Raw genomic sequence first — 25,719 nt, forward strand, 5'->3', positions numbered from 1 at the left:
GACAGTGCTGCACACCTCAGCAGATACACACTGCAGATTAAATATTTTATACATTATCAATGTGCACATCAGTAGGGTTCATTCAAACTGTCAGTCCAAGGTGGTATAAACTTTCCATCCCTAGCCTCTTAGTTAGGTTTCTTGTTGATACTCATCCAACACTGCCAAAAATGTAAGCTATCTGAATCATCAGACGTCTAAACTGTTACTCATGTCCCTCTGGCTCGCTGTCTACAGCCCCACATTGCTCTTTCTCATTCTCTCTCTGTCTGTTCCCCCTTCCCTTAAGTCTGTAAGGGAGCAGAAGGCTGGAGGTCATCTCAAAATACACGCACACACCCTCAGGCATTTATGAACACTGGGCCAGTGTCCATGGCCTGGGCTCTGGCATTGATTGATGCACTAACATGGCAGTCCTGCAAGTGGAAGTGACAGATACATTTTGCAGGCTTCATCTACCGTCTGCCAACATTATCAAAAATCCCAGGCCATGTCACCACCACATCACCACCCACTGTCTGCCACCTGATTGGATATTACCCTCACGTCCTACTATGGGCCTACAGGGACTGCATTGGCTACATAAAGGCAGATATGACAACATGTGACATGGCTTTGTGTGGGTCTTAATATTCAAAGGGAGCAGCTAGGAATCTTTTATTGGACAGTGCTCATGGCATGGAAACAGATATGGTGCTTTGGTGACGTTGTATTGTGAGTTTCAGTGGGTATGCGCATGTCCAGTACATGGAGAGCTAAGAAAGATTTTAAAATTAGATTCACTTAATTATCGAGAAACCCAAACTGCAATTTTTTTTACTTCTTCAAAAGTAAACTGTGCCTCTACTAAGTATTGAATAACTGCAAACTTCAACATTTGGAATATATTGTCAGCAATTGCTACTTCTGTAACCTTGATTCAGCTGCTACAATATGCAAATAGTAGTGAAGAGCTGGCACTGAAACCTAGAATACTGACTTTAATATGCTGAAATAGAATTTTTCTGCCTTGTGTTTGCAGCAGTAAAGGTACCATTGTTATATACAGAGAAGGTTAAATAACTTGTCTTATCATCAGGCTAAGTGCCACATTTAGCAGACACTCAAGAAAAACATCAGGATAATGGTTGCTCACCAGCCAAAGTGCCTGGTTGGAAATGACCTAAACTGGACTCTACAAGTTGGGAGACTCAATAGGTTCTGATACCTTCTTGTTCCCACACTTGTCGGGAGACTTGAATTCAACAAATAATGTATTCGAATGATGCGCTGGTAGAGAGGCAGCAAGTCCTTGTAGCTTGTACTTTTTTTTTTGTAAAGTATGAGTGTGTTTCAGTCATTTTAAGTCTTTATTCTGCATTGTTGTTTCGTCTGACAATGGAAAAAATAGTGTCTGTGAGGGAGGGCCTGGTATGCCGTAAAGCAAGGATGTCCATACAGCTTGAGCTGAAGATGTGGTATTGAGTCAGGGATAAGCTAAAGGCTAAGCTAAAGGCTATGAGATGGAGATATAAACCTTTTCTACCATCTATCTTCATGGGGAATGTCAACTCCATGATTAACAAGTGTGATGAACTGGAGGCCCCTGTGATGAACCAATGAGCATATGATGAGTGTAGTCTCTTGTGTTTCATGGAGACCTGGTTAAATGACAACACTCCTGACTATTGTGTGGAAGTTCCCAGCTTCACTGCAGTGAGGAGTGTATAGGAATATTTATTGTGGACAGGACCATTTGACATAAAGCATCTTCATTAAGCATAGGCCCATATGTAGAGAGGAGATAGAATCCCCAGAGTCTACACATTGCTGGTGGTTTAGTTACACCAGCATGTGGTTGGTGGACATTTTTCATTGAGTCTCTCTTGACATCCTGCAAGTCATGGTTTGATTGGTTTCAAGATGTTTGATTACAGCAATTTAGACGGCAAACATTCATGGGTAACTACCTGAAGAATCTGTATAAACTTCATCAGGGTGAAGGGCAATGGTGACATGATGCCCCAAGCCTCCAAAGAACAATAGATATTACAGGAAAAAATTTTAACATGCTGATTAGTCTAGATGACACATCTGATGCTATGACTAAGCCCCGTTTGAACAAGGCAATGTTGACTGACAAGCTAGAGGCAGCATTCACGAGGTGATTATCACAAGACACAAACACTCTGACACTGTCTTAATGAGACTGAGTCCAGAATAGCCATTGCACACTTTATGATTGTTTAGCCAACACATTTGCCCTTTCCCCAAAGCCTTATCAAACTAGCAGACACAGAGGCAGCACTCACACACATACTTTCCTCACACTGCACAGTTGTAGTGTTATTTTTGCCCATGCATCAGTTATACATAGTCTTTCATCCTGTTCTCCAAGCTTTGTTAGACTTGGTGTTTGAGCAACTCCTGGTTCATATACACTGTTTTGTACTTCTGCCCAGATAAACACTAAAGGCAACAAGAACACATCAACATCATCAACCTCCCAGCACTGTGTGTGCTCATGCCCTCGTCCTCCTACAGCACATTGTTTGTCTACCCTCAGTACTGTAATTAAACAGCTCACAAGATCATCCCAGCTACTGTTCTTCTCGAATCTGTTAGGTGGGGGCCACACTGAGCTGAAAAAATTAAAGACTGATAAGGTTAGAACGAGTTCAGAAGAGAAAGTCAGTCTGCTTCAGTCTGCTTGCAGCTAAAACAAAAACTCTTGTCAGTCGAATCTCAGCATGACTCCCCAGCAGTGGTTGGCAGGCAAGTGATATTTTGTTGCTTAAAGAAAGAATATACTCTTCTACTTGTATTCACAGTCCAAATAGATTTTCAGTTTAAAGTTTTAAGTTGCAGCAGTTTCTTGAAAATTGAAATCCAGTTTTTTGATCACTTGGCATCATGCTGTGGTACATCAGTATTCCGAGATAGCCTAAAGACAAGTAGGCAACCATCTCCCCAACACAACTGTGATTTCTCAGAGAGGTTTGAGTTTGGTAAGTGCTGTTTAGAATGTTTAGATGCATAAATATGTGCATTCAAATAAGAAAAGAATGCCCTATATTGTCAATTTGACTGAAACCCCTTTCAAAGTCCCAGCAACCTTAATTTAGAGTAGCTTGTTGCAAACAATCATGACAGAAAGATGAAAAACATCACAGACAGTGAGATCAAGATGCAATATCATCCCTGGAGTTGGTTTGTGGGAAAACCTAACAGCATCAGCATCAGGGCAATGGACTTACAGACTTAAGTATAATTTTAAGTTCCAACATTGCTACAGGTATTACTGTATTTTATATTGTGTTCTACAAAGCTTTCCACTATTTTTTTATTATTACATGCCAATGCGGTCAGAACCACAAGTAATATGGCAAGCGTAAGTTGTCAAAGGCAGTAGTAGGCTTTGACTTAAATTATGCACTTCACCCTACAAATATACTTCCTTCTTTTTAGTAATGTATTTTGCTGTGAGAAACCTGTCACCTCATACCAAATATAAGTCAGTGTAACTAAACTGATGAATTTGACCCTTTCAAGACTTGCACTACACAAAATAGACATTGGCCACAGTTCTACTTTAATTTAAGTCATAAATTATGAATTTTAATTGTGCTTATAATCTTTAATCATTTTCAAATCATTTCAGCATAACAGAAAATACTGTACCTGGCTCAGTTAAGCATTGAAACATAACAGTAATGCAGACTGATTACAACAGATCCTCTGGATCTCCTATATGGAGCGACAAAGCAGCATTAATGGCATTATTTCACTCTGAATGATATGATTTCCACTATAGTTTACACAAAAATGCATGTTGTCAGGAAAGGTAGTTGACAATTAATCAATTATGCTAACAAGGTTGAAAGTAAAGTTGGGATTTGTGTGTCTGTAGTATAGGAATTATTTTACCTGTGATTACACCTGCATTTCACTCTGGACTTTTTGGTCAGAAGTGGTCAACACACTTCCTTAAGAACAAGACAGACTTGATATTAAATGAGCACAAACATGATTTAAGGCAAGGCAAGGCATCTTTATTTATATAGCGCATTTCATACCAAGGCAACTCAATGTGCTTTACATAAAGACAAAAAAGAACAGCATAAAACAGCATAAAAACAAAAGAAAACACAGAGTTAAAAGCAGGGGCAAAAAAAGTAAAATAGAAGAAAATAGATAGAGTTTTAAGTTCTTAAAAAGAGCTCAGCTATAAGCACATGAAAAGAGAAATGTTTTTAACCTGGATTTAAAAGTGCTTACAGTTGGGGCTGATCTCAGTTCTGCTGGTAGTTTGTTCCAGTTGTGTGCAGCATAACAACTAAATGCTGCTTCACCATGTCTGGTCTGAACTCTGTGCTCCACTATCTGACCTGAGTCAGTAGATCTCAGAGCTCTACTGGGTTTATACTCTACTAACATGTCATTCATGTATTCTGGACCTAAACCATTCAGTGATTTGTAGACCAGTAGCAGAACTTTAAAATCTTTTCTGTAGCTGACTGGGAGCCAATGTAAGGTCTTAAGAACTGGGGTGATGTGATCTGATCTCTTTGTTCTGGTTAAAACTCGAGCTCCAGCGTTCTGAATGAGCTGCAGCTGTTTGATACTTTTTTGGGGGAGTCCAGTCAGAAGACCGTTACAGTAATCAAGTCTACTGGAGATGAAAGCATGAATCAGCTTCTCCTGATCAGTTTGGGACATGAAACCCTTAATTCTGGATATGTTCTTAAGTTGATAAAAGGTTGATTTGGTGACTGATTTGATATGGCTGTTGAAGGTCAGATCTGAGTCTATCAGCACGCCAAGGTTTTGGACTTGGTCTTTAAGCACAAATCTCCGCTATATTTGATAATTACGTCACTTTCTACCTATAATGTCATACAAATTGGTCACTTGGGCAAATAATACAACAGATAAACAGAATTCAGGTTCTTTTTCCTCTGTTGTCTCCATCAGTTTTCATTTTTGTGCATGTTCTTTCTCTTTGTGTCACATGGCTCACTTTTGCAGAAGCACATTTCCATTTTGGGAATGTCTAGTCATCTACGTCTGAATTCTCTGACATCGAGCAAGTCACCACCCAGTCAAAACAAATAAGAAGAGACACAGGTGTGCACAGGCCGTTGACTCAGAAAGCCCATTAGTATACAGATCACAGATTACAAAGCTGACTGTGCAGGAGTTGGACCTGGACAGGAGAGCAGAGGAAGCAGACCTAATCTGCCTGCAAACAGATGGCTCCCCTGATCACACGCAGCCATCCGTCTGCCAGTTATGTTGGAATGGACTAGCTGCCCATGGCGAGGTTTAGAGGGTGCACAGACAGAGGAGGAGATTAATGTTATTGAAAATGAAATGTCAATCACTTGGAATGAGCACGCTATTCAGGTTGAAAGGTACCCAAAGGATTGATTCTCTTATCTATGAAATAAACACGGGTTCTTTTCAAGATATTCAGGTTTGTCTGCATCACTGAATATAGACTTGTCCTCATATACAGTATGCCTCTCCTGCTGTTGATGTATTGTTTGATGCCTTAATTTATACCACACTAAAAACAATATCAGTCTTCAAAAACTCATTTTTGCCACAGCAAATATTTAATGCCCTGATACCTTTGGCTGAATCTCTCTCTTTCTCTTTCTCTCTCTCTCTCTCTCTCTCTTTCTCTTTCTCTTTCTCTTTCTCTTTCTCTTTCTCTCTGCCATTACTGGTTTTGTACTCTGCATGGGTGCAGCTGTCAGTAGTATGAAAACCAGCATGGGCATTTTTGGTATTGAAATGTCATTGTGCAACTGTATCTCTGCTCTGAACCACAGTGTATGAAACCAGTCAGTGTGCCTCAACCTGCTGCAAACACAAAAGCTGCTGCCACTAACTCAGGCACAGCTAAGCAGCATCCTAACAGCTCAGCAAATTACATTCTGGGGGCAATCACTTGAAGGAGCTGCTGCTTAATGTGTGCTTATATATGAGTCAGGCAAGTACATGTGTTTGCCTGTACTGCTCATTAATGCCCTTAGAAAGAGAGCTGCTGTTGTAGCTTTGTCAGAGTGTACGAGCCTCCACACCATACTCACAATACTCATTCATTATGAGTTCTGGGTAGTGACTTAAAATTTCACTTTTACATAACCCCTTGCACTTTTCTTGAATCATGACAGGATGTTCCTCTTATCTGTGTTTTCACTGCTGACACTTTCTCCCCAGCTGAGTTTCCTTCTTCACATCTTTCCCTTTGAGCAAATGATGGCCATGAAAGACACAATCCAAAAATGCACGTTATCCCACTGATGCTTCTCACTGTCACTAATTTTTCCGACCTACAATGGTACCTTTCTTCTTCTCCTCCCTTTATGTCCTTCATGTCCCTCCTGGCTGTCTCCTTCTGCAATATGCAAAATCTTCCTTGTTTTTCATTCCATCTGCCAACACAAATAGTCCCTCTTTCATTGTATACCCATTTTTTTTCAGAATCTCTCTGCATATATTCCTCACATGCTTTGGCATGCCACTCTTTTATGGCACAGTACAGATGAAAGATGTTGGACTGTGGATAGAAATTTATTTTGAAATGTAAACATTACACAAATGTTTCATTTGAGGCAGCAACGATACGAGACAATTGCAATGAATACCACCACACGTAAAACCCAACAAAGTACTTTCTATCCTTACAGTGTATCTCTTTAAAATCATGTTTGCCATCCATAGATGGTATCTAAATTTGCATTATACTTCAGTATTGAGTTGAGGAAACAGGAGGAGGGCAGAGAGCAATGATATTCTGCTGGCAAACATCTACACTAAATTCCTGTGGTAGGGCGGTTCATCTACGTATTGGAAGATTGGTGGTTTGATTCCTGGCTCCTACAGTTCATATTTCGAAGTGTCCTTGTGTTGTCCATTTACCTATTGACTGAATTTTTAAAGACAAATCTTACAATAATAACAGTCATTTCAAACACAGGCTCTGGCATTGGGGTCCTTGGCCTCAGGGCCAGTGCCCTCTCTCTGTTTTGCTTTCTCCATCCTGTCAGTCTTTCCTTGTATTTGTATGTGATGAGCTCTGCTGGTACTCTGACAGTGACTGACCCTGTGTCTCCAGTTATGCAGAAAATCCCTGATTAGAAAAATTATCATTAATGACACCTCACCCACTGTATTAATGTTAGGAGGCTAGCCTGCAGGACAAAGAGAGAGAGAGACAGGCAGACAACGACTCCCATGATCCCACGCTACTTCACAACATGACCAAGCTCTGTCTTTTGTTATTGTTCTGATTGAATGGCCGATGGCAGCAGAAAATTACATGGTACATGGTTGCACCAGTCTTCCACCTTTATTCTTTCCACTTGCTCTGGCATCTCTATCTGCCCTTACTGCAATGACGCCAGGTACATGGACATAATAATTGAGAGTGTTGCTATTTAACCAGGTGTCCAAAAAGCACATGAGACTACAGTCACGGTATGCTGGTTCTTATATATATGTGGTATGATATATGTTTCTTCACTAGTACCTCTAGTTCATCACAATTGTTAGCCAGGGAGTTGACATTGCCCAAGAGGTTTGATGGGAGATAAGGCTTACATCTCCATCTCCTATCCTTTATCTTAGCCTTTGGCTTAGCTCCAGCTCTGCATCCTGAGTACTGCATGTTCAGCTCAGCTGGTATGGGATGTTTAACTCCGTTTCTGGTATGCTGTAAAGCAAGGAGGTCCTTCCTTTTGTACACAGCTTTCTCCATCATCAGACAAAACAACAATGCAGAATAAAAACACCAACCGACAAAAACACACCAATACACCTTAAAAACTATGAGCTACGAGGACTTGCTGCCACTCTGCTGCATCATTTAAATTAAAAAAAGAATGGAGAATGGCTATTTCATTCTTGAAATGATATTTATACATCGTGTAGCTTAAAATGGTAGTAGGTTGCTATCAAGAAATAGCCTCTCAACACATCACAATATGATTGAACTTTTCTTAATAATGTTAAACCTGAAGATTGCTTTTCTCAATACTCAACAACTGCAGCAAAGTACAAATAAATTTGGATGAATGAAATGGCCTCACAGCAGCTATCTTATTCCATTGCCAAATGTTTATTTTACACACAGTTTTTAGCACTATCCTCATAGCACCATAAGCAAGTATAGTTGTAATGACATCCAGGAATACATTTTCAGAACTCTTACAGCATTTGAACCTACATTATCTCTAATCAAAGACTCACACACAAATGATGTGCTCAGTTATGAATTTATTTTTCATGATCCACCAAATTTCTATTTGTATTTTTGGATCTCTAATTGAAATTAACAGATCCCACAAGGGAGGGATGAGAACATGTATAGTTCACCAAGGCAACACAGCTTAGTAAATATTCATAATATGTTAGCTAACTGAGGAATGAACTTTTGAAAAACATGGAGCAAAACAATTTGGAGACTGTACGCAACAGATGCATTTGATGATGTGTGTGTCTGATGATCTCTTATAATTAATATCAGTAAGCTGTAAAGCTCGTTGTTAATTTAAGTTTGGATGTAGAAATTGCCATAAATATCTTTCTTTGTAGTCTAGGGAATTACTCATGAAGACTAGGGATGCCCCGATCACGTTTTTGTTTTGCTGCTCATATTGATAATGATCATCTATGAGTGAGAATGGCTGATCCTCAGTGATGATGATCAGTTTTTGTGTTTTGTTTGTTAGAGCAGCTGGATAGTGGTTGGTCAGTCTGCTTAGCTTTGTAGCAGGGATGCCCTCATCACGTTTTTTGCCACCAATACTAATCATCTATGAGTGTAATCGGCCAGTCTATGACTGATACCAATCATTTTTTTGTGTTTTCTTATAACAGCACACTTAAGACACACACAACTGCCATCTAAAGCCTGATCTTTCCTGCCTTCCTTCATGCAAAGTCATCAATTACATAATCATATGAAATCTGCCCAGCAATTGCATGGTTAATACTGATACTGTGCAGGGATATAAGTGCGCTATTTGATAGATTCCCCGTTCCCCGCTCCAGTAGGGAGACATGTGGTGAAACCACCCCCCTCAATCTCGTCCATCACCTCTGAGAGTGAGAGAGGAGATGTTCCCAATAGCAGAAGCCTGCACAACCTAAAAGAGCTCTGACTGACACAGTGACATGATATCAGCTGCAGACACCAGAGTATTAACCACAGGTGATCAGTTTTTTTAGGTCATCAGTGATTAGAAGCATTAATTCCAATCTATTGACCACGTGTTTTTAATGAAAGTCAGGCGATCATGATTGGCGGCCGATCAATCAATTATCCCTACTTTGTAGTGTACTGAGACCTCCAACAGGCGGCAGCGTAACCTGATAAAAGGACCACAAAAAGTTATCCTTATTAAGTCAACAACATGCTTTTACTTTATTCAACAGAGCAGTACAAAAAATTCCCAAGGAGTAAGTCTTTCATCCAACAAGAGAACCTGATTATTACACTATTGTGAAATTTTAAACAAGACACACACATTTTAAATTGCACAACTGCCCTCTAAAGCTTGACCTCTTTTGCTTTCCTTAATGCAAAGTCATTTAATAGTGATACTGTACAGAGATAGAAGTATGCTTTTTGATGGGGGAGACCTTTGGTCAAACTACTCCCCACCCCCCTACATCATCAGTAGCAAAAGCCTGCAAATATATATATATATAATATATGTATATATATACATATATATATTGACAACTGGCAAGACTTAAAGCTGTAACAACTGGTTCTTTAAAGTGGTCAACATAGCTTCCTTACAGCCCTGGTTGGGAACATCTATTTTAAAATGTCATGTAAATTTCAGCATCTTTTCAATAGGACACCAAACAGATGTCAGTCTGAAACCCTTAACCATTTAAACCTCAGGTGAAGGCTTTTTTTCAAACTTGAGATTACCTCTCCCTTGCCAATTGACTCTCAACTCTAGCCTTCATGCATTCCTTGACAGGTGTTTTAAAAACAAACCCCACTGATCCAGTGAAGCCCAAGCAATGCTGTTACCCATCTATATGGCCACTGAATTATACTCAAGACACAATGTCTTAATCATGTTCTGAACAACTAAAATAAAAAAACCAACCAGCCCACAAGTGGACTATGTTGCTTCAACCTACTGGGAATGGTAACCCCAAAAGTGTTAGAATAAACAGTTTTTTCCAGACCAGCCACTACTAATATCTCCCACCAAAACTTTTGCTAGCCTATCAACCAATCCACAACTTACCAACATACACTGCAGGCAATCCAGAGGCCTCTCCCAAATCAAACTACCAACAGTGTTAACCTTCCTCTAAAATGTGCCTTAAACTTGGAACCAACAATTTAGGTAATCTTAGGCCAAAACCTAGGCATCAAACAAACAAGAAACTATGTTTTACAAGTGGCTCAGGCTTGCAAGAGGGAGAGAGGGAGTCCACACACGTCAACCATGATTCAACTAATGCATTTCACACAAGACAATGGGAATCACTAAGTCAGTGATGTGGTGGACTATGCTGTGAGTGAAGCAGTGGGTACCAGAGGTCATCACAGTTGATTGATTGATTGATTGATTGATTGATTGATTGATTGATTGATTGATTGATTGATTTAATGTAAGAAGTGATATATGTCAGAGGAGTACCATTGATATGCTCTGTATTAAGCATAACATTACCATGGTAGTGATATGCTGGTATATGCTGTTTAGGAATTGTCTTAAACCAATGTGGAGTTGTAAATGGCAGTGGAACAAAAGTGACATACCGTTTCATGTGCCATATGCCAGTCAAATAGCAGTGACATACTGCTAATCGAACTGGCATACCACTAGGAATTTGCACATAACATTTCAACAAGAGTGGTACACTACTGGTATGTCACTGGACATTGATATCTGTTAAGGAAAAAAACATAAAACACTGATAGGCTATATTCACTAAGCTGTGTTAGCTATTATTTCTGCCATATATAATAATTATTCAATTTTCATTAAACTGTCAAAGTGTTATAGTATCATCTTGCAAGTGTATAATTTGGTCAAATGAATGGATAATTAAGTGTGCAAGTAAGTACTAGGTAGTGTGAATGACTGCAAATATTCATATTAACCAGTCTTTTGGTCTTTTGAATAAAATGCTGCTTATAGCAGTTCTGAAAAAATCTTTTGGGCTGCCACTTGTTGTAAAAGAGATTTGATGTTCAATTCAAATAATAAAATGCGTACTGTAATCCTGACAATCCTGACAAGTATCTGTGTGCACTATTGTACTGCTCTGTGCTGCACAGTTGTTTGACCTTGTTCTTCTCTCCTTGCTCAGGTATGCGTATCCTGGTGACCCTGCTGCTGGACACCCTGCCTATGCTGGGCAATGTGCTGCTGCTCTGCTTCTTTGTTTTCTTCATATTTGGCATTGTGGGCGTCCAGCTGTGGGCTGGTCTGCTCAGAAACCGCTGCTTTGTGGAAGACAACTTCTCGTTGTGAGTTACACATTCACTATGTTTGATATACACTCACCGGCCACTTTATTAGGTACACCTTGCTACTACCAGGTTAGACCCCCTTTTGCTCTCAGAACTGCCTTAATTCTTCATGGCATAGATTCAACAAGGTGTGGAAACATTCCTCAGCGATTTTGGTCCATATTGACATGATAGCATGCAGTTGTTGCAGATTCATGAGCTGCACATCCATGATGCAAATCTCCCGTTCCACCACATTCCAAAAGTGCTCTGTTGCTTTCTGACATGGCATGTTATCCTGCTGTAAGCAGCCATCAGAAGATGGGTACACTGTAGGATGGATATGGTAAGCAACAATACTCAGGTAGGTTGTGGCGTTTAAATGATGCTCAGTTGGTACGTAAGTGTGGTAAGTGTGCCCAAAAAATATCCCCCACACCATTATATTACCACCTACAGCCTGAACAGTTGATACAAGGCAGGATGGATCCACACTTTCACGTTGTTGATGCCAAATTCTAACCCTACCATTCAAATGTCGCAGCAGAAATCAAGACTCATTAGACCAAGCAACATATTTCCAATCTTCTATTGTCCAATTTTGGTGAGCCTATGCAAATTGTAGCCTCAGTGGTCTTCTGCTGCTGTAGCCCATCTGCTTCAAGGTTCGACGTGTTGTGCGTTCAGAGATGCTCTTCTGCATACTTTGGTTGTAATGAGTAGTTATTTGAGTTACTGTTGCCTTCCTATCAGCCCAAAGTAGTCTGGCTATTCTCCTCAGACCTCTGGCATCAACAAGGCATTTTCGTCCAGAGAACTGCTACTCACTGGATATTTTCTCTTTTTCGGACCATTCTCTGTAAACTCTAGAGATGGCTATGTGGGAAAATCCCAGTAGATCAGCAGTTTATGCAATATTCAGACTAGCCTGTCTGGCACTTACAACCATGCCACATTTAAAGTAACTTAAATCCCCTTTCTCCCCCATTTCTGATGTTTGATTTGAACTTCAGCAGATCGTCTTGACCATGTCTACATGCCTAAATGCATTGAGTTGCTGTCATGTGATTGGCTGATTAGATATTTGCATTAACGAGCAGTTTAAAAAGTGTACTTAATAAAGTGGCTGGTGAGTGTACTGTCTATGTATTTGTGCCACTGTGTTTATGTGTTTATATTTTCTATTTTACTACTTTTATGTGTTTTTGTATATCCTCACAAAATGTGGAACAACTTTTAAGAAGTTGAACAGTGGTACTAAAGCGGAAAAAGACTGGCCTGGTCCCACAAAGTATTTACTATGCAGTTAACACATTCAGTTCAAGCTGAATGTTTGTTGACAGAAAAGTCAGATATCACACAATCACTAAACACACACACTTCCAGGCATTCCAGGCAGAGGAGTGCACTGTAACAGATATGCCAAGAGGTGGTGTATTCAGCATACACACTTGTCCATCCAACTCACACAATAAACACAGGGCTCTCCCTGATCATTTGGCTGCAGATTTACAGAATTACAGCTGGCTTTTCTGAGTGTTAATCAATGAAATCAACTGCTGCATGGAATTAAAATCTACAAACTTAAGTGCTTCAAAGATGATCTATTTAAAATTCTACCAAAATTAAAAGTATAAAGTAAAGTTAAAAGTAGGCCTGGCAAAAAAACAGTGATGGGCACTACAGCCTTATTTGGTCTGGTCTTGGTATTCATGCCAAGGCCTATACTGTTCACAGTAGCTTTTAGAGGCTGTGTAGCTGATAGTGACTTTTACAAAATTAAAAATGATGTATGTCAACTTTCAGAACACCTCTTTATGCTATTGTCTAGTCTCAGGATACAAAAAATCAGTAATCCGTGCAATATTTTTTCTTCCTCCCCCAAGCCCTCTATCTGTGAAGTTTGAGAAGTTGCATGAGTACTACCACACTGAAAATGAAGATGAGAGCCCCTTCATCTGCTCTCAGCGCCGAGATAATGGCATGAGGGACTGCAGCTCAGTGCCCAAGCTGTACGAGGGAGGTCTGCAGTGCGACCTGGACATGGACTCTTACAACAGCACTGACAACACCACTTGTGTCAACTGGAACCAGTATTACACCAGGTGTTCTGCTGGTCCCTACAATCCTTTCAAGGGAGCCATCAACTTTGACAACATCTGCTATGCCTGGATTGCCATCTTTCAGGTAAGACAGCTAATCACACCCTCAGAGTCGTAAGACTTTAAGACACTAGATTAAATGAACAGTTTCTTTAGTTAGACAAATGCAGTATGGTTTGGGTGATGCAAACCTGTGATACAAGATGATGACAAATTGCCCCAGTGGGCAGTGTGTCAGAGAAAGAGGGCCCACGGGATTAGCAAATTACTAGAGACTGCAGTCTCAGTTTTACACACCATTTCCACATCATTTGACAAGCCTTTCTTGGCTAGGGGGGTAATTCTGGAGGCCAAAAGCCAGATTGGACACGAGTTCTACCATAAGTTTGACTGCTGCTCGGTTTGCCTGCAAACAAGAGACATGTAAAAAGTTTGCTATCTTTCTTTTTTGTGCTGTGTTTTTTCTCAACTTTTTTTCCCTCTTTTTTTCTCTTTAGGTGATCACCCTGGAGGGCTGGGTGGACATCATGTATTTTGTGATGGATGCTCACTCCTTCTACAACTTCATCTACTTCATCCTACTCATCATTGTAAGTGTCACTTCATGGTGCCACCAGCTGTGAGCTGATGATTTCACTAGTGGGTCAGTTGGGGGACAGGTATGTGAGCATCCATTATAAGTGTGTGAATAACAATGTCATCTACCCCTCTTTATCCTCAGATTGGCTCATTCTTCATGATCAATCTGTGCCTGGTGGTCATCGCCACTCAGTTCTCAGAGACCAAGCAGAGGGAGAGCCAGTTGATGAAGGAGCAGCGGGTGCGGTTCATGTCCAATGCCAGCACTCTTGCCTCCCTCTCCGAGCCAGGCTCCTGCTATGATGAGCTCCTCAAGTACCTGGTTCACATCATCCGCAAGGGGGCCAAACAAGTGGTCCATATCTGCAGGCTCTTGGCTCATCGTGCCGGATTCAACGTTGCCACCTCGCCCCTGGCCATGGAGCACCAACGTCGGCAGAGCCAGAGAAGGAGAAGGAAGTCCTCCAGGCAGGGATCAGTGTCAGTTCATCACATGGTGCACCATCATCACCACCACCACTGCCACCTGGGAAATGGCAGTGTGAGGGGTGGAGGGTGCATCAGGTGTATGGAGGGGAGGGATGTGGAGGCTGGAGCTCATAATAACAACGGAGGGGTTCTTCTAGCAACAACTAGCACTGGGCGTCTTACTTTGCCACTACTTTCTTCTGTTACAGCAGCCATCTCTGATTCAAACTTTCCCACTTTGTCCAATCCTACTACAGGAGCTACTGATTCAGCTTCAGTTTGCAGTGTATTCAACACAGAAACTCTTTGCTGTACCCCTTCGCCCACATGCTTGGGGCCAACTCCAAGCTCCTTCTCCCTGGCCCCAGTTCCCGCATCCAGGGCCATGAAGAGGAACTCGGTGCCCTTTGCTGCTACAGGTCCTAAAAATTACCCCACCCTGCAGGCCCGAGTCCTAGCAGAGTCCAGACGAGGGAGTGTTGCAGCCAGCACTCTGACTAACATCAACTTCAACCTCAATATCCCACCCATGCCCCTGGAGAGACGGCCATCGAGCCTGATGGATGCACACACTCCCACAGGTAGACAACTCACTACATACCGACAAGGATGAAGTCACAGATACACTGTCAAAAATCATGATCAGAGATATTATCTAAAACTTGCCAAATGTTTGATTAGCTCCATTAGCTATGTTCCTTCTGAGGTAGCTGTGGTGGATAGGATTCACTTTGCTGAGAGTTCCCATTGAGTAAGAATTGGAAGGCATATTGGGGTTTGAAAATAACAAGAGTATCTCATTCACTCAGAATAAGTGTTTAATTTCCACATTAGTGTTGGAGTAAATCAAGTGACATTCAACTGAAGTGGTCATTTTATCTGTGGCCTATTTGGTGGAGTACAGTATTGATTTGTCCTGATGAAGCTCCAAACTATAACATAGTCCAGAGTGGGCTTTATTTCCTGTGAGACAGAAAGATGGCTAGTTCCAGTCAATAAATGTTAATCCCTCATGTCTGAGCTCACAATTAGCTTTGTCTGCCCGGTGGCCTAATTCTAAAAGCCACTGGGCTCAACAAAAGTAAGGCCAGATCTGTTCAGGTTGCACAGACAGTGGAACAATGGCTGCCAGCCAGAAGGTCGCAGCACAGACTGTGGAGACAAGTCATTACTCATACAGCACGCATTGTCCATCACCATCAAATACACTCTGACAAGCATGCAACAGTCCAAAAAGTTGTTGTTCACAGCAAATCTCTTTCATTGGATTTGACAATTTGTCTAAAACACTTACTTGATGTAACTTATCACAGTCGAGCTGATTTCACTCATTTCCCTTCTCTTTGTCTTAGTTTCTGCATCTGACAATTCTCACTCTGCTGCAGCCCAGCTCTCCTGCCAGCTGTCAGCTTGTGACCTCAGCACCACCAGTAGTGCCATTGACACAGCTGCTTTGACAATGGACCCTGAGATCTGCCCCTACTGCACCAAGACCCTGGCCAGTGAATCAGAGGGTGGCACGGAGTGCAATGAGACACCTGGTGATTCTGATAGCGAGGGTGTATATGAGTTCGCACAGGACCTCCACCACAGGGACAGGAGAGACAGTCAGCAGCCTAAGAAGAAGCACCGTAGTCTGGGCAAAACATCGGCAAAGGTTGTTCACTTTTGGAGGCTGGTGTGTGACACATTCAGGAAGATCGTGGACAGCAAGTACTTTGGTCGAGGGATTATGATCGCCATTCTGATCAATACTCTGAGCATGGGGATAGAGTACCATGAACAGGTTAGTTTACATGTATGTTTCTGTACATCTCATTAACAACAGTGTGAGTGTGTAAGATGTTGGGTGATGCCACTGAGATAGTACCAAACCTGAATGACTACACATTGTTCACCATGGGAATATACACTGATATACAATGGGCAGTCAGATGAGTTAGGAAAAATGCAACTCATAGATCTTCTATGGACATCTGTGTCATTTTGTGTGATTGTGTAAGCTACACTGCTCCCACAGGCCCAACTGGAATTCCTGATGTCTCTCTCTGGTCTCTTTTGTTTACACAAGCATAATTACAGCCAGAGAAAGAGTATGAGAGACAGAGGAAAAAGAGACAGGCAGGGGTGATTTAACGGGTGAGGAAGGCCCCATATCTGACAGAGATTTCTGTTTCTTTCATGCTCAGTCTGCTGTTTTTTACTCCAGAGTTTCTTTCTCTTTGACCACATTTACACCTGATATTAACATGCAATCTGCATCAGGATATCTTATCCGGATTAGGAAAAAGGCTTGTTAATGCAAGGTGTAAATGCATACAGAACACATTGGGATTGGAATGCTAGTGCATCGGCCAGACCACAGCTGGAGGTTGTCTGATATTCATTGTGATTAGATCTCACCAGTGCATGAATGCAACCTGTAAACCCAACAATTTTGAAGGTCACTGAACCCCACCTCTAACTGCTATCCTTAGCCATCATGAAAAATACAGATGACCTCTGTCTTTACAGAATAAAAGTATAGGCCATACAGCAGCATTGCTTCTTGTTATGTGAAACACGTTTGTTGACAATTCCACTAGCTCCACCTACCTGATATGTATATTAAGACAGGCAGAACTGAAATAAGAAAAGGCTTATTAAGACAAGTGTAAATGCAAATTCCAGATAATGTATTTACATACAGATATCATGTTCATACTGGATGTAATTTGGTCTTTGTTGCATGTCTCTTTATTGTGCGAGAAAATTACCATACTTGAGAGACTGTGATGGCTTGATGTCTAGTGGCAGCAAGAGGTGCACCAGTCCAAAGGTTATCTACTGATACAGTGATAACCACTGTACCATCATGCCCCTCGCAGTTTTCTTCCCTTATGTTCTGATGATTGGGAATTTGCGTTTAAAAATCTTGCCAAATGCAGATTAAGCTTTAAGGTGCATTCTGCATATGCTGTAAATTTGGCATGTGTGGTTTTGTATAACAGTTTGTATCGCAAGTAAAGTAAGTTTTGTTTGTGTGTGTGTGTGTGTGTGTGTGTGTAGCTGTGTAGCTGTATAGTAGGAGATTGAAGTCTGGCCAGGTTTTATGGTGTTTCAGTCCCTCACCCAATGCCTTTAAACATGTCCAGATGCCAAACATCCTCAGCACGCACACACACACACACACACACACACACACACACACACACACGCACACACACACACACACACACACACTCCCCCTTCTCTCCCTATGTTGTTTTCTTCCTTTCTCCTTCTTCTTTCTTCTTCTTTCTTTATAATCATCTCCTCATCTTTCTCCTCCTTTTCCTTATCTACCTATTTTCCTTATCTACCTCCTCTCTTAGTGCTCTTTCCTAGTTTGGGTAACATGGATCTCTCCAGTCTCCAGACAGGCTGATGAAAACTTTACTGAGATACTTCACTGATTGCGTGCCCTTCGACCAATGGGACCACTAAGCCTCTGTTTGTTTTGCACAGTGCATACCCTGTGCAGCTGATTGTAAAATTAGATGAAGACAGCAACGTGTTTTGCAGTTTCATTACACAGCTTTAAAACTTATTGCTGTCATACTTTGCTCATCAAATGTAGAATCCTTGTATCCTTCCCAACCTTGGGGTCAGCCTCATTTGAAAATCGAGTCTTAAGAAAGTTGCCAAAATAGATTTTTAAAATAAACAAATCGTGAGTTCATTTAAGTTAATTCAATGCAACCTGCCATTCAGGAAGCAGTATATGCAATGAAGAAAAGTAGCCTTCCTGTGATGTGTAGTAAGATGGCAAGCTAGCAAATGGTTTGACTGGGTTTTTCAGTCATTTAAATGCAGTGTAATTTTTGTGCTATCTAATGCTGTTGAACAGCACTGACTCAGCTGCCTTGGAGTCCAATGCTATGAGGAGTTTTAGTTTGGGGCAAAACTCCAAAACTCCAGACCAAAGGCCATGCTGAGCGATTCAAAATGTATGGTTCCCTGAGCGAGTGCTTACTTCTGTGAAGATGGATGTGAAGGTCTAGTTTGCATATAATCATTGAAATGAACATTTTCAAAATATTCTGATTTAGGACTTAATTAGCATGATGGCATAGCATATTCATTAAAAATCCAATAGCAAAGAAATATCTTTAACTTAAATACAGTAGGTCAATTGGGGTCAGTTGGGATCCTGATATGAATAAAACCAGGAACCTCTGACTTAGCAGGTCCACTTCCCTTTGCATTCTTTGCTTGCAAACCAAATCTGAGTACCACAGGTTGTCACCACCTCCATAATGTACTAATGCAGCAAGTTAGCCCTCAAAGGCTAACTCAGTGGCTAATGCAACACTTCCTCTAGCTGCTTCACAGTAAGAGCCTTCCAGCAGTTCACAGTGGTTAAGGATTTTATAATGGCCAAAATTTCATTCAAGGTGTTTCATTGCTGCACAAACCGCTGGGAATGGGATCAAATCTAATGAGAGCAAGAAGTTGATTCTGGAGGGCTTTCTATTGTTATCAGCTGTACAAAAAGATGGTTTTGTGAGCACACTACATAAAATAATGCAAAGAAGATTTAGGAGCAACCTGCATTAAAGATGCACAGGAAAGTGTGTAAAAAATTACTGAGGGTCCTATCCAGTAGGTAATATCCTTAGTATGTTTAAGTATAGTACACTTTACTCATGCACTACGATCAGAATATGAACCCAGAGGAGCGACCCAATAGCAGAGTGGTTAGGGTGCATACCACATAGGGGCAGATGCCCTGAGCAGCGAGTCTCAGGTTTGACGTGTCTTTCCTCTGCTCTCTACTCCCACGTTTCTTGTCTCTCTTTACTCTTTACCATCTAACAAAGGCATAAAATTGTCCCAAAGAATAACTTAAAAAAAAATTATATCCCTAGAATTCCAAAAGTAAATCATACCTCTGCCTAGCTCTCACCAACCATCAAGAGTTTGTGTAAGATCAAAAACTTCTGCACCAGAAGATCAATACCTGTACCAGGTATTGATCTTTGAACATTCCTGTGACATCAGCCCAGTGGATCGATAATCGATGATACTATCGTTGCCATAATATTTAACCTAGCCCCTGATAGATAGAGGTAAAACTTTCTCTCATCTGCTAAAACAGAGTCCAAGTTTGTGTTTGGGGAAAACTGTCCCTTTAAGAAATCTCAGCTCTGTTGAGTATGACAGTGTATCGATCAAGCTGACCTGTTTTTCAGTCCCCCCTCCTGTTCTGTAAATGCATGACACACACACAGTAGATCTGGTATTATGCACTATTCAGCTGAAAATAAGGTTTCTAAGAGTTCTGACTGGTTTATATATATATATATATATATATTATCTCATATATATTTTATCTCAATCTACTACATGTACAGGCCTCGTGAGAAGATGGACTATGGCAGATACTGTACATCAAAACATGTCTTTCCAACACAAACATGTTGTTACCCTGCAAGCCATCAGGGTGTGTATGCAGCCACAGCACCTAAACCCTCACTGTCCATGACACATAACAGAGCACCCTGTCTGATTCCTATCTAGCTTCCTATCACACTCAGAAATGCATACACACAAACACTCAACACTCCATGTGGAATGATTCATACATTCTCTCCCCACGAGGGCAACAGACAAGATAAGGGCAGCAAATGTATATGTGTGTGCGACGCAGAGATGGAGGATCATAAGATGATTAAATAGAGTGTTGGATAGGGATGACAGAGCATAAGGACTTGGCGGTGAATGGAAGTAATGGAAGGGTTGCTGGGTGGAAGAGTAGAGGCAGATGGTTTGTAAAAGTGAGGAGAGGGTGTCTGCTTTATCTCTGTGTACAGTTTAAGAGCATTACCATTTATGGTGGAGCTGATGGAATAGTTGTGTGTCTGCCAACTATGTGACACATCTTGTGGTCTATTTACTTTGGAAGGTCAATCTCTCTCTCACTTTACATAAGAAACTTCCCTTGTCTTTATGGCCACAGAGACAGACTGCCCGTTTTTCTTACTTCCTTTTTCTGAAGCTCTTCTGTCAACCTTCCCACTCCCTTGATAAACGTTGCTGATGCCAAGATAGCTTGAGAGGGGTGTCAAGGGAGAAGTAAAATGTATGGTTTCTGTTTTGGAAATTGTTGTTGCTATTATAGTGGATAGCACTTTTTAGCACTGACATGAGTATTGATTCAGGGTGTAGCTCTTACATGGGCACAAAGTGATCTGATGTCACTTTTTGGTCACTTTATCTATATTTTCCACAGGCAAAGTTTTGACATTATTAACCTTGAAAGATACTCATTTGAAAAAAAAAGTATATGTTAGTGCTTCTCAACAGTGGCACATTGATGTTCGTTCAGAATGTGTGTGATCTTGTTTTGTTACTTTATGAAGATAGGAATGAAAGGTTTTATTTGAGAAGGTCATATTTTAAAGTCAAGAGCTTGAGTTTGGCATCAAGGGCAGAGGTACAGTAACCCCAAGTGCACATATGTTGAGCTAAAACACACTTCAACTTGCAAGTTGGAGTGAAACCATTAACTTGAAATTATAAAGAGAAAAAACACTGGCATGTAGCTTTGGTTTGCTAGCTCAACTGCTTTGACTTGCATTGTTGCTCATAACATAAACATGGAACCATGATGAAACTGTAGTAATTTAGTTGGCAAACCTTGAATCAAAACTGGATGCTCATTATTAAATCACTGAAATTCAACTAAAATTTATTGATGGTTGACTGTTTGGACTTGAACTTTGGAACCGTTCTCTGTTGTTGTCTCGCATCCTTTATTCAATTGAAGTGTCAGCCAAGCTAGGCTGTATAGGCTAATGTCAGCATGTTAACATGCTCAGAAAAACTTGCCAATGTTTCACATAATTAATATTTACCACATTCAGCATCATGGTTTGGTGCATTACCATGCTAACATTCTCTAATTGGCGCAAATGCACTGTTCACAAAACACAAAGTTTAACAGAGGCAAATGTCAGTAGTTTGGCATTTGGTCATAAACCAAAATAAGAGAAAAGAAAAAGAGATCTGTCTCACTCTAAATGACTGGGGATGCAACAGGAGCTGTACCTGAAAAAAAAGAAACAACAACAGAAAGCTTGAAAATTTGTTGTGAGGCACAGGGACCTGAAGGAGTGTAGAATGAAGAATTTAGAACACATTTGTCAGTGAGGTCAATATGGTTTGATTGAATCTGGTGAATGGGAAAAGCTGTTTTCCTCTTTTTTCCTCTCCTTTTTTTTCTCTCTTCAAAATAAAAGCAACCTGACATTTAAATTTTACCAGTTGGATTAAGCTTACTTATTATAAGGGCGGACATTAACATTTGTTTAAAGTTTTAAAGTTATGACTTGTTTCATTTTAATGTACTGTGGCAGTGTGTTTATTGAAGGCCTCTTGATGCATTCTTGTGCTGTATTGTTCACACACACATTTGCTTCTCCTGTTGCCAAACCAAGGGAGACAGTTGAAAGACCCTTTCGCTGTGCTTTTTGCTTCAAACAGAGACCTAATTTGTTCAGCTTTTATCCTGCCCTGCTGGAGGAATGTAGAGCTAGCATCTGAAGACACTGGCTGCCCTCCAAGACAGGCCTAAGAAAAGTGTTGTTCTAATTTGTGCAATGGTGAGATGTAAACATGGAAACAACAGCTCTTTATCCTAGTTATAGAGGGAAGCCTTTTCCAGCTCTTAAGGCCGTGAAATCAAAAAGGGAGAATCAATGATGTGATCAAATCTCAGATCAAGTTATTTCCTGGTTCAGTGAGATGTCAAATAACACGCGACCTGTATTTAGCAAGTTCTCCTTTCTAGCTCCTGCTCTGAGTCTACCATTTTTTTTCTCTTGCATTGTCCCTCTAAATGCCTCTTTCAACATTTTCTGCCTTGGACAGAACTTCTAGAGATGCAAATTCAAAAAACATGCTAACTACTGGCAATGAGGAATTTCTTGACATATTTAATAGCAAAATGATTGAGGATTGAATTCCAGATTATAGTACCTTGATTAGAAAGTCTATATTTGGCATTTATTTTTGAAAATCCAGATTTAAATACTCAGTATGTAACTTCTGCCACTAGGGGTCTCTCAATCAAAACAATAACAAAAGACAGCGTTGGGTGACATCATGAAATAGTGTGGGATCATGGGAGTTGTCTTCACCACCATTGCCTTAAGCTTCTCTCAGTTTGGATGTCTTCTCTGTCAGGTGTTCTGGAAGTTTTTACCTGGAGCTGAATTATCTAGAGAGGTAGATAATTCCAAGATAAACAGACCCTGTCATTATGACCATTAAAAGCACAAAGCAGTTTTCACATTGCTGCATTCCAGCATTTCCTGTCTCTCTTCACTGTCTGATGTACATCATAATGTAGAAAAAAAAAACATCTTTCCAAGATACTTTTCCAAGCAAGCTCACCACAATACTACTGAAGTAGTAGCCCTGTTGGTTTTGGGAATGTTTGGGAGTTAGGTGGTCCATAAGTTTTATTCAAATGGCTAAGTTTGACTTGGTCTGAAAAAGTTTGAGATTCAGTATGTCAACGTGTCATTTTAAATGTTGGTTTTTGTTTCACACTTTGTTTTTTGTTTTACATTTTAGTTTAAAACTCACTAATTTAATTTTAATTGTAGCTTGTTTCTTCAATCTGTACAAAAAAATCAAAATTGACAAGGATATCAGACATAACCACTCGTAAAATGATGTGTTTACACTGTGGTTTGTGTACACATTTAATAACTCAGACATAACATGCTATGTTAATTAATGAGCTTTAGAGGTGCTGGTAGGTGGATCAGAATCAGAATCAGAATCAGTTTTATTGCCAAGTATGTTTTCACATACAAGGAATTTTTTCTGGTGATTGGTGCAATTGATGATCAGGGCGATCAGCAACAGTGGGGCTCTCTAGCCTTGTTGATAAGGCTGATAGCAGACGGGAAGAAGCTATTTTGTTACCTTTAGACAGAGCCAGGCTAGTCATATGCTCATGAGTAGTTCTTCCTTAAATTCCTCTCACGGAATGCCCTCCTGATCCAAATCAGTCTGGCTTTAAGAACAGCCACTCCAATAAAACAGCTAGGTTGACTGTGACTGAAGCCTTAAGGGCAGCCAGAGCTGCAGCTCAGCAGCCTATCAGCAGCCCTTGACATGATGAACCACCACAATAAAAAAAATAAAAAAAACAGAACCCATGTACTTTTAAATTCACTAATTTATTGAAAACTGCTTTAAACTGTCAAGTATTTAACACCACTATAAAAACAAGCAATACTGTGCTTTATGGTAATAAATAACAACAATATTCAACTATTTAAATTAAAAAAAGAACATCAGTGGCATGGAGCCTTCAAGTATATAAAACAAACAATATTCTTCTTCTTATAAATATGCAAATAAATAACTAAACAACAGTGGTGTGGAGCCTGATCTCACATAACTAAAACTTCTAATACCAGGCACTGTTTGCATGTCAGCTTGTTTGTGTCTAGAATTGCTCCGTATTCATCCACCTCGAATGCAAAATATTTCCACTCGTGACTCTTCGTACCTGTTTCGTCACCGAGCCGACGTGTTGTGCTTCCACTCCCACCTGCTGAAGCCATTGTTATTGTTAGCTCAGGTTTTCTTCTTCAGCGCCGCTGACTGCTCTGTGCTGCTCACACGCGTATACTGCCCCCATCAGTTCCGCCAAGAATCGACACGGCTCGCCGAGGGAAAGTTGAATATTCAGTTCTGACGGTACCAGAAAAAAGCAGGTATCGATGTATTTTTTGCGTGTTGGTATCGAATTGGTACCGGAAGTATCGGTTCTTGTGACAACCGTACTTCGCACTATAAAACAAAGAAAAATTAGGCCAAATTCACTATGCTTCCCAACTATAGGTAAAGGCCATAGTTTTTCTCTCACCTCAGCTACTGCAATGCCCCTCAAGCAGGCCTCCTGTGATACACTGTAAAACCCATACAGATAGGGGAAACACAGATGGGGAATATGGCGGCATGTCTGGTTTTCAATGACCCACATATCCACTGCTCACTGACTTCCACTGGCTACTCATGGTCACTTGAATCAAACATAAGTTGCTTATGCTTTCCTAAAGAATGACTTTTGGGTCTGCATCCATCTACTTGAACTCAGTCATACAGGCTTATGCTCCTTCTCAGCCACTACATTCCTTCAAGAAACGTTGTCTAGCCTAGCCATTCCCACACACGAGGCAATCTCAGTCCAGACTGTTCTCGTTTGTGGTTCCCCAATGGTGGAATGATCTACAAAATGTTGTCAGAGTAGGCGCATCTTCTCTATCTCAAAGAATCTCTTGAAGTTCATCTCTTCCGAGAGGACCACCACTCCTACAACCTCTAACACCCTAACATACTGAACTAGCACTTACTGCTTTTTTATTGAACAGATTTAGTATGTAGTACTTACTTCAAGGTCTCCTCCTGTAGTTTACTGTAGTTACTTCAGTGTTATGCTATCTGCCATGTAAATGTAAATTAGATTAAGATGCTGATCATCCTCATCATTGTTATTAAATAATGATCATTGTTGCCATGGCGCCGTGGATGGCTGCCTCGGTGTTTTGGTGCGCATTTTTTTTTCCTTATTTTCTTTATAAATCCAGTTTTCTGCTTTGGTTTCCGGAGCTCTTTCACCAGAGAAGAGCTCATTAATATCAGAGAAACAACTCCAGTGGATTTTTTTCCTACTTTTCTCGACTCACCTGTGGAATTATTGGACATTTTGGTCAGAGGTGCACTGACCGTTGCTCTCGCAGTGAAACGCCGGAGGAGAGGAAAACGTGCTGGTGCGCTTGCGCGTCTCCGCCGGCGCGGACTCCGCACACCGCTCTCAGGTATCTTTCTCTCCAACGTGCGTTCACTGCCCAACAAACTGGATGAACTTCAGCTACTGGTGCAGAAGAACAGAGACTTTTCTTCATCTGCCGTCCTGTGCTTCACGGAGACGTGGCTGTGTGGATCGATTCCGAACTCTGCGCTGGAGCTGGCCGGCTTCCAACTCTTCAGAGCGGATCGCGACACAGAGCTGTCCGGCAAAACGAAAGGTGGAGGAATCTGTTTTTA

The 25,719-nt window shown here is 40.9% G+C and overlaps 1 protein-coding gene across 1 annotated transcript in view; it reads left to right on the forward strand.

Moving 5' to 3' along the window:
• The window catches only part of cacna1g (calcium channel, voltage-dependent, T type, alpha 1G subunit), a 264,447-nt gene that overhangs the window by 140,018 nt on the left and 98,710 nt on the right, over positions 1 to 25,719 (forward strand). Inside the window, exons 6-10 of the mRNA XM_071461978.1 lie at positions 11,338 to 11,497; positions 13,366 to 13,666; positions 14,079 to 14,171; positions 14,303 to 15,209; positions 16,014 to 16,414. Of these exons, the coding sequence (XP_071318079.1) occupies positions 11,338 to 11,497; positions 13,366 to 13,666; positions 14,079 to 14,171; positions 14,303 to 15,209; positions 16,014 to 16,414 (1,862 nt within the window). The remainder of the gene's footprint in view (positions 1 to 11,337; positions 11,498 to 13,365; positions 13,667 to 14,078; positions 14,172 to 14,302; positions 15,210 to 16,013; positions 16,415 to 25,719) is intronic.

The sequence above is a fragment of the Trachinotus anak genome, unplaced genomic scaffold (genome assembly GCF_046630095.1).
Source record: "Trachinotus anak isolate AG129_WGS33_773 ecotype Australia unplaced genomic scaffold, CSIRO_AGI_Tana_v1 ptg000025l, whole genome shotgun sequence".
NCBI classification, from domain to species: domain Eukaryota; kingdom Metazoa; phylum Chordata; class Actinopteri; order Carangiformes; family Carangidae; genus Trachinotus; species Trachinotus anak.